At 50.1% G+C, this 9,739-nt stretch overlaps 3 protein-coding genes across 3 annotated transcripts; all 3 read left to right on the forward strand.

The window, feature by feature from the left end:
- Window positions 1-1,773: 1,773 nt before the first annotated feature.
- On the forward strand, window positions 1,774-2,201 carry K441DRAFT_671069 (uncharacterized protein). Its single transcript, XM_067650371.1, has 2 exons — window positions 1,774-1,889; window positions 1,935-2,201. Exons 1-2 carry the CDS (start codon window positions 1,794-1,796, stop codon window positions 2,097-2,099), a joined length of 261 nt encoding a protein of 86 aa, XP_067496746.1. The 5' UTR covers window positions 1,774-1,793; the 3' UTR covers window positions 2,100-2,201.
- A 563-nt stretch (window positions 2,202-2,764) lies between these two features.
- On the forward strand, window positions 2,765-3,451 carry K441DRAFT_671070 (uncharacterized protein). The gene has a single exon (XM_067650372.1). The coding sequence runs from the start codon at window positions 2,800-2,802 to the stop codon at window positions 3,118-3,120; it is 321 nt and encodes a 106-aa protein (XP_067496747.1). The 5' UTR covers window positions 2,765-2,799; the 3' UTR covers window positions 3,121-3,451.
- Window positions 3,452-4,252: 801 nt separating this feature from the next.
- K441DRAFT_701400 (uncharacterized protein) lies at window positions 4,253-9,558 on the forward strand (the record flags this gene model as incomplete). Its single annotated transcript, XM_067653334.1, has 6 exons — window positions 4,253-5,306; window positions 5,363-5,405; window positions 5,546-5,587; window positions 5,754-5,783; window positions 5,841-8,418; window positions 8,941-9,558. Exons 1-6 carry the CDS (start codon window positions 4,343-4,345, stop codon window positions 9,556-9,558), a joined length of 4,275 nt encoding a protein of 1,424 aa, XP_067496748.1. The 5' UTR covers window positions 4,253-4,342.
- Window positions 9,559-9,739: the final 181 nt, after the last annotated feature.

The following is a 9,739-nucleotide window of genomic DNA, read 5'->3' on the forward strand; positions in this document are numbered from 1 at the left end:
CTTCGATGTAGAGTATCGTGCAGAGCGTCATATAGAGCTTCCGTACGTAGAGCCTCCATACGCGGAGCCTTCGTATGCAGAGTCTTCGATGCAGAGTCTTCGATGTAGAGCATCGTGCAGAGCGTCATGCAGAGCGTCGTGCAGAGCCTCCGTACGTAGAGCCTCCATACGCAAAGCCTTCGTACGCAGAGTCTTTTCGTACGCAGAGTCTTTAATACAGAGCGTTATGCAGAGCCTCTATATACAGAGCCTTCGTACGCAGAGCCTCCCTTAACCCCCCCTTTATAGAGCTTTGTGCAGGCGTCTGTTTATTAAGGTGTTCGTAGAGGCGTTCGTAGAGGCGTTCGTAGAGGCGTTCGTAGAGGCGTTCGTAGAGGCGTTCGTAGAGGCGTTCGTAGAGGCGTTCGTAGAGACGTTCGTAGAGACGTTCGCACAGGCGTTCGTACAGGCGTTCGTACAGGCGTTCGTGCGAGCGTTCTCAGAGACTTCCTAGTATATTAATATTGTATATTAAAAGAGCAAAAGAGCTCCGTATAAAGCTTTAAGTAGAGCTTTGTATAGAGCTTCAGGTAGAGCTTTTGCAAGATCAAGACTAAGAATTTGATGTTCTGAAATTTTCGGATTTCGGGCGTTGGCGGTTTGGTGCGTATGGCCCACCATATAGGGAATGACACAGCCATTCATGAGTAGGATTCTTACAAGGGTGTGGCCGGAGCGGGTCGGCCGCCCTCCCTACCAAGGGTGGCGAAATCCCACTGTTGCCCACGCCATATGCTGACACATCAAATCAGAGTTACATACTCCTTATGTACTTCAGATGTACAGCTGTTCGTACATACCTAATGGGTTGCTAACTTACACTCTTATTAAGTAGAATACAGAAACAAGAAAATTTTATCCTAACTATCCGCTTATTCTATAAACACTGTATAAGAAGTTTTGTTATCCTTCTTGCATCTCCTGTACCGGAGACGAGTAGTGCCGGGAGCATGCTATCGTAGTAGGATGCTCTAATCTAAGCACTCGCTGGTATCCGCTCCCTGCCCTTTCATACAAGGCCGAAGCAGCTTTACACTGACGCTGTTGATGGAAAAGGAAAGCCAGGCAGTATATGCTGGTCAGCGTGTCGGGGTGCTCCTTCTCCAGCGCCTTCTCTCTCCCTTCTAGCGCTCGCCGGTTCATCTCCTCGGCCTGATCCTGCAAGCACCATCGCCAGGTTGTTCACGGTAGTTAGCGTGTCGGGGTGCTCCGCTCCTAGAAGAGCCTCCCTTACCTCGAACGCACACAAGTCCATATCCTTGGCCATTTCGTACTGCCCATCTCGCTACCGTACCATGCCGCTCTAAACAGCACCGATGCCCACGCCTTTAGTGCCTCTCCACCAATTGGCCTATACCCCACCGCGGCCTGAGCGTGCGGAAACAGGACCGCTCACGCCCGACCCGCGGGTTTCACGACTTTATATCACTACACGAAGCGGCTAGGCATGCCATTCATTCTTTCGAGACCCTTAGCGTGTCTGTTGAAACGCTGGAAGCCATGCAACAACAGATCCTAGATCTTTCCAACAAGAACGAGCAAAGAGGAGAGCCCCCCGAAGCCTCTTATCGGACATAGATTCACATCGAGTCTCAGATCCGGATGCTCTGAAATCTTCGGCTCCGATCCCAGTCGAACAAAGAACGACTGCGGAACGAAAGTTCTCTTGTAAGGGCAGACGCATTAGCCAGGAGAGTGCACCGCTAACGCATTGTTAGGCTTACAACATGATTGCCCAGCGAGACAGCCAAGTGATGACAAGCCTAGGAGAGGCAGCAAAGATCGACAATGGTGCTATGAGAACGATCGCAGTGGTTACTATGGCTTTCTTGCCGCCGACGTTCCTATCAGTCAGCCTCCCTAGGTACTTGCCACGAAGTGCTAATGCAAAGTAGGCGATCTTTAGCATGAGCATCTTCAACTACACTCCTAGTCATGGTACGGAGCCGTCCAGATGGTCTGTTTCAGGGAAATTTTGGATTTATTGGGTGTTAGCAATTCCATTGACATGTTTGATAATGGCAACCTGGTTTTGGCGGCAGAAGCTTAAAACGAATTAGAGAGTGGCGATGCTCGATGAAGGGTTGGCACATGACGTGGTCGCATGAATTACGTCTACGAATTGTCGCGTGAGAAAAGAGCTGACATGTACTTGTTCGTAGTGTCAATATGTTCAAGCATGACCAAGGAATAAGTATGTGTTAATGAGAGGTGTAGCCGTGTAAAGGCCCACGCGATTGACAGAAAAAGTGAGACTGCAAAATCGCGAGATCCACGTTCTTATCGCCCACCACCGGAATTTATAGTCGTCTTTCCGTTTGACTACTTTTACTACTAAGAATACGATAGCCAGAGGCCTTCGAGCAGCTATAGTAATTAAAGACTTTATTGTTAAGGCCCTGGAAGCCTATCGCGTGGTTAAACTTAATCGCGCCAGTAATACGGGCCTTCTGCGGCGTTGTATAGTGTTTTTGAGGCCTATACTGCCCGTAGTAGAGATATTGCTTATTATTTTGAGAAGTATAGGGACGGGACATAGTGTAGAGTGCTCTGCATCTGCAAAATGTATAATAAAATGTATGGGAGGGAGAGTTTTGGGGTACTCTCGCTTATTTGCAGTCTCATTTTTTTTGTCAATGGCGTGAGGCCATGGCACGCTGGTCGCAAAAAACCCCGCACCGCAAATAAGCGATTTTCCACACCAAAATCAGCCTCTACATATCAACACCATAAAACGCCTATATTTTTATACAATTAATTATGGCTGATTACGACAATCGATTACCCCATCCTACACCTAAAAAGGCGAAAGTCCGCGGTGCGATTAAGTATATGGAGGCCCGTGGGATTAAGCATTTAAAGGCTGATGTTTTCCGCCATTTTAAAGTATCAAAACGTCAAGGATGGGCAATAATTTCTAAGGGCTCTGTTAACCAACGGCATTATAATCACGAGGATCTTAATAAGGATAACAGAGGTAGGCCACCTCTATTAAATCGTAAGGCTATTCAAAAGATGGAGAATCTTATTAAGGAAGAAGGCTTTAAGGCACGGAAACTCTCATGGCAAGAGCTAGGATAGGAGGCTGGGATTAAGGGTGTTTCTAGTAATACTATTAAGAGGGCCATGGGCAGCATAAGTTATTATAAATGTATTGCATATATAAAGTAATGGGTTAACAATCGTATAGCAAAGGAGCGCGTAGAGTGGGCAAAGGCAGCCCTTTAACTGAGGCCAGAGCCTAAGGATTGGGAGATTGTTCGGTTCTCTGATGAAGTCCACTGGGCCTTAGGCCCCCAGGGTAGGCTTTAGATTATCCGTAAACCAGGAGAGCGTTACTGCGCGGATTGTATATAACACCAGGATAACGATCGAGTATTTTAAAAGGATATGAAGAAACTCCATGCTTGGGCGGCTGTTGGATGGGACTTTAAGTCTCTATTGGTGTTTTATAAGATATTATCCAACACTAATAGTAAGATGACCTAGAGGGACTATATTAATTAGATCCTTAATCCTATTATAAAGCCCTGGCTAGGGCCTACAAAACCACGCTTTATCCTAGAGGAAGATAACAACTCTAGCCATAGCCCTGGCAAGGGCAATATAGTCCATACATGGAAGAAGAACAATGGCGTGGAGTACTACTTCAACTGCCACTCATCTCCTGATTTAGCTATTATTAAAAACTGCTGGCAGCCACCTAAGCAATACGTCAAGAAGTTTCCTCACTTTGATAAAGGAGATACTCGAGAACTTGCCCTAGAAGGATGGGATAAAGTCTCTACTGCTTTTATCAATTCGCGCGTACACTCTATGCCTCAACGACTCAAAGATGTACTTGATAAGGATGGGCAATTAACAGGTTACTGAGATGGCAATTATATATAGAAATATCGAGAAACAAGGCCTCAGTAGCCTCACTGCAACACCAAGAAATCGAGCTGTATAGGCCCTTAGGCCTAGTTTACAGCTTCAACTCGTTCGAACTTGATATCACACGAAAATGCTAAAAAAACCTTGTGTGTATGAGGATTTGTATGGTGAGGAGGTCGCCAAGGCATTTTGGCAGTGCGGGGTTTTTTGCGACCAGCGTGCATGGTAATGCCTGCGCCCCCGCATCGATTCTACCCCAAGCGAGCAGGGAGCATGCCACAGCGCGCCCTGAGGCTGAGCGGCTTGTCTGCCTGCCAGCCTGCCAGCGCGCCAGCGCGTCCTGACCACCACCTTCATCTCACACTCCGCACGAGAGTTCTTCCGCGAGAGCACCTCCGCCCACTGCCTCCCATCGTAACGACTTCGGATGACGCCCCTGCTGCGACGCGAGGAATACACGGTAGGATGGGTGTGCGCGCTTTCCGTCGAGCTGGCAGCAGCGCAGGAGATGTTCGACGAAGAACACGAAACGCCCCAATCCGAGGCTCATGATACCAATATTTACACGTGCGGACGAATTGGCGAACATAATGTTGTGATCGCCTGTCTGCCTGAAGGGCAAATGGGCACGAACTCGGCCGCAGCAGTCGCCTCCCAGATGAGGTCGGCCTTTACGTCAACGCGGTTTGGCCTGATGGTAGGCATCGGAGGAGGCGTTCCAAGCGAGGAGGCAGACATTCGGCTTGGGGACGTGGTGGTCAGCAAGCCGCATGAGGTGCACGGTGGAGTTGTGCAGTACGACTCTGGAAAGGCTACCCCGAGCGGATTCCAGCGAACAGGATGCCTTAACACGCCGCCGACAATCCTGCTCAGCGCCATCGCGAATCTGCGGGCTAACCATATAAGAGGGAGATGCAAACTGTTGGAGTACCTTTTAAAGCTCGATAGCTTGCCGGAGTTTGGACGCAAAGCGGCCGGTTCAGACACTCTTTTCGAAGCGAAGTACGATCATAAGGGAGGAGCAACGTGTAGCAAGTGCAGCAGAGACTACTTAGTGGCTCGGGAGCCACGAAGGCAAGAAGTGGTCGTGCACTACGGGACGATTGCGTCGGGAAACCAGGTTATCAAGGACGCACGCACGCGGGACAGGTTGAGCAGCGAACTCGGCGGCATCCTCTGCTTCGAGATGGAGACTGCGGGCCTGATGAACACCTTCCCGTGCCTCGTCATCCGTGGCGTCTGTGACTATGCTGACTCGCACAAGAACAAGAAGTGGCAGCCGTACGCGGCGGCGACGGCGGCGGCGTATGCAAAGGAAGTGCTGTCCGTGATTCCAGCGGCAGAGGTAGCGAAGACACGCGCGGTGGAAGAAGTCACCCGAGGAGCAAGCAGTTAGTGTAACAGCTGTCTTGGACTTGCTGGTATGCTTGCACTAATGCTCCGACAGAACATGACTCCCAACTACCTGCAAGCCCTCCTGCTAAGCGCAGGAAAACCGATTCTTCTGATGGCATAGTGGCATGACTCCCAACTACCTGCAAGCCCTCCTGCTAAGCGCAGGAAAACCGATTCTTCTGATGGCATAGTGGCATGACTCCCAACTACCTGCAAGCCCTCCTGCTAAGCGCAGGAAAACCGATTCTTCTGATGGCATAGAGGCTAGCATTGCAGAGTAAGTTATCTCCGCTTTTTGTAAGCCCTTTTGTCCTAGCGCGTCGCTAATGACTAAAGACAGCAAACGTTCACTTTAACAAACAGACCACAGGTTAAGTCTATGACTAGAGGTGTGTATTACAAAGCTCACCTCTGTAAATGTACGTGTGTTGACAATGTCACAGCACCAGTCCTGCGCTCACCTCAGGAAAAGGGTATGCGGCTATGAGTGACCCTGTAACAAACCATTAATCTAGCACAGATTGTCTCAGATCACTCTCGTTCCCTGAACAAGAGCACAGATACAACGACATCCACATCGCAAAGGACACTTGTGATTGGCTTCTCGAAGATCCACAGTATCGAGCTTGGTTGGAAAATCCTCGAGGACTTTTCTGGATAAAAGGGAATCCTGGCACCGGCAAGTCTGTGCTTATGAAATTTGCCGTTAAAAAAATGCATGNAAGGAAGCCTGGAAAGCTCATTTTATCCTTTTTCATCCATGGCCAAGGAACAGATCTGCAAAAGACACCGTTGGGTATATTCCGCGCCCTGTTGAACTCCATGCTCCAAGACTTTCCGGAGTACCTTGCTCAGCTCACCGCGAAATATGAAGATCGGGAGAAACGATTTGGTGGTTACATGGCAGATAGATGGAAGTGGTCTGATCGAGAACTTCAGGAGTTTCTATTCGATGTTCTGACGGAGGGGACAAAACATCTGCCTGTCATCATTTTTATCGACGCACTTGATGAATGCGGCGAAGGTCCTGCCAAAAGCTTATTAGCATATTTCAAGGACCTCGCGAAGCAAGTTGAGCGCGAGGAAGCACAGGTCAAGATATGCTTATCTTCTAGGCATTATCCGATCCTTGGCCTTGATACCATCCCAGCGATATTTGTGGAGGAGCGGAATGACATAGATATCCAGTGGTATACTCAAGAGCGACTAAAGGACATTCAACCAAGAGTGAAGCGCCAGCTGATCGAAAAGGAGATCTTGTTGAAAGCTCGAGGCGGATTTCAGTGGGTATTCCTAGTTGCTGAGATGGTAATTGGTCGGAACTTGGCAGGGATCAGGACGGACCAACTACTGGAAGAGCTCGCATCTTGTCCCGGAACTCTAAGCGAGCTCTACGCTGCAACCCTGAGTGGTGTTTCTGAAGCCGAAAAACGTCAGATGGTAAAGCTTTTCCAGTGGGTTCTTTTCGCCGAGAGACCCCTATCTGCACAAGAGCTTCGCGAGGCGCTTGCTACAGATAAGGACATGGTATACACGACTATTGCTGAACTTAGGAAGCACGAGAGCTGGTCCGATACTTTGATCGACTTTGAGAGGCATGTCAAACACATCTCCAGAGGCCTGATTGAATTCCAAACCCGTGAGATCTGGGAGCAATATGAGCTTGACGGAGAAGATTCGGACCGCGAGGCCCAACTGATCCACCAGTCAGTGGCCGACTACCTGCTTGACAGATTTCTGAACACTGCTGAATGCAATCAGTACGGCCTTCAATCCCAGATAGGAGCCGGCCATTTCCAGATATCAAGGTCCTGTCTCAGGTATCTGACATTGGGGGAAGTACTAGAGGGGGCCCTGCTACCACGGGGTACGCTCTCGTCAAAGTTTCCATTGGCACCATACGCAACGCGGTTTCTGTTCGAACACATTCAGAAAGTGGAGCGGGAAGGAGTTCTTCAGCCTGATCTCCTCTCGATCATTCAATGGGCGCCACGGTCTGAAATTCTAAGGCAACTTGCGGATCTGTGGAGAATCTTGGATCCCGACAGCGCCCACACGCCTATGGGATGGCCATTCTTTGGAGCAACGGCGTTTCATGTCTTGGCCGCGTTCGGCTCGAAAAGTGCTTTCGATGCGTTCCTGGAGAAAAATGACGGAGAACTTGATGGCAGAGACTTGGACGGGAATACACCACTACTTCTCGCCATCAGGGGGGGCCACCAGGATATAGCATTGAGGTTGCTAGATCGGTCCATCGAGTGGCGGCTTCAACACAAAGAGGATAACGACCGGAGCATCATGGAGGGCAAAAATATATGTCATCAAGAGAGCCGACTTTTGGACGTCAATGCTGAAAACAACGATGGGGAAACAGCATTGACAGTTGCTCTGATGGAAAAAGCCGGAGATGTGATTTTCAAGCTAATTGAAGCGGGTGCTGACCTGAAGTATCTGGGACAAGAAACCGCACTGGTTTTTTATGCTGTTAGCAACAGGAACATGATGCTTCTTACGAAACTGATTGAGAAAAATGTCAATCTGGATGGAGCAGTCTTCTTCGCATTGAAAGATCTCTCACCCGAGCAAGACGACGGTCTCATGGAGCTTATCTCGGAACTACTTAAAGCTGGAGCCAACACAACTAAATCACCACAGTTCGAAAGGATCTCCGAATCCGAAGACTACGACGAAGATGAAAACGAGGACGAAGGTGAAATCGGGGGCGAAGACGAAAACGAGGACGAGAGTAGATATGATGATGATGCACTTGTCTTAGCCTCAAGAAGAGGTCTAACGACTGTAACCAATCTGCTCCTGTCACACGGCGCCTCAGCAACTTCTCGAGATGAGGTTGGGAAATTCCCATTGTTGATTGCAATAGAGAACGGTCACGAAGAGATTGTTCAGGCCTTGATCCGAAAAGCGCCTTCGGCAGTTGAAATGAAAGATAAAGATGGCCGTTCAGCCCTGAACGTAGCGCTTCAGAATGAACAATTGGAGCTCACGACGCTCCTCCTCAAAGAGGGGAGCTTTTCAACTCCAAGCTCAGTTTTAGAGGAGTTCTTCTTCGACGCTACCAGATATGGAGCGATCGACATTGTCGAAGCTGTTCTCCAGAAGGACAGCGTCATCCCGGATTCAAAAGACAGTAATAATCGCACGCCGCTATCGTGGGCGGCAGAAGGACATGAGGCGATAGTCAAGCTGCTGCTCGACACAGGCAAGGTTAACGTCGACTCTAGGGATCAGAACGGACGGACACCTCTATCATGGGCGGCACAGTATGGACAGGAGAGGATATTCGAGCTGCTGCTCGAGACAGGGAATGCCGACGTCGACTATAAGGATCAGAATGGACAGACACTTCTATCATGGGCGGCACAGTACGGACAGGAGAGGATATTCGAGCTGCTGCTCGAGACAGGAAGGTCAACGTCGACTCTAAGGATCAGAGCGGCGGACACCTCTATGGTGGGCGTACATAACAAATACGAGCGAATAGTAAAAGTTGCTGCTCGAGACAGGGAATGCCGACGTCGACTCTAAGGATCAGAATGGACAGACGCTTCTATCATGGGCGGCACAGTACGACAGGAGAGGATATTCGAGCTGCTGCTCGAGACAGGTAAGGTCGACGCCGAATCCAAGGATCAGAACGGACGGACACCTCTATTATGGGTGGCACAGTACGGACAGAGAGGATATTCGAGCTGCTGCTCGAGACAGCTAAGGTCAACGCCGACTCCAAGGATCAGAACGGACGGACACCCTCTATCGTGGGCGGCACAGCACGGACAGGAAGAGGATATTCGAGCTGCTGCTCGAGACAGGCAAGGTCGACGCCGATTCCAAGGATCAGAACGGACGGACCACCTCTATCATGCGGCACAGTACGGACAGGAGAGGATATTCGAGCTGCTGCTCGAGACAGGCAAGGTTAACGTCGACTCTAAGGATCAGAGCGGGCGGACACCTCTCAGGGTGGGAGGCTACATACACAAAATACGAGCGAATAGTAAAGTTGCTGCTCGAGACAAGGAATCCGACGTCGACTCTAAGGATCAGGAATGGACAGACGCTTCTATCATGGCGGCACGTTACGGGAAGAACGGTATCGAGCTGCTGCTCGAGACAGTAAGCGTCGACGCCGAATCCAAGGATCAGACGGATGGGGGAGGGGGGACACCTTCTATTAGGGCGGCACCAGTACGACGGAAAGGATCATTCGAGCTGCTGCTCGGACGCTAAGGGTAACGCGACTCCAAGTGGATCAGAACGGAGGGACACCTCTATCCGTGAGCGGCGCGACCGGACCGGACAAAGGAATTCGAGCGTGCTGCTCGAGACACGCCAAGGCGAGCGCCGATCCAAGGATCAAGGCGCCCGGCTACGGACGGCACCTCTATCATGGCGGCAGACGGGACAGGAA

The sequence above is a fragment of the Cenococcum geophilum genome, assembly GCF_001692895.1.
Source record: "Cenococcum geophilum 1.58 unplaced genomic scaffold K441scaffold_89, whole genome shotgun sequence".
Classification (NCBI taxonomy): Eukaryota; Fungi; Ascomycota; class Dothideomycetes; order Gloniales; family Gloniaceae; genus Cenococcum; species Cenococcum geophilum.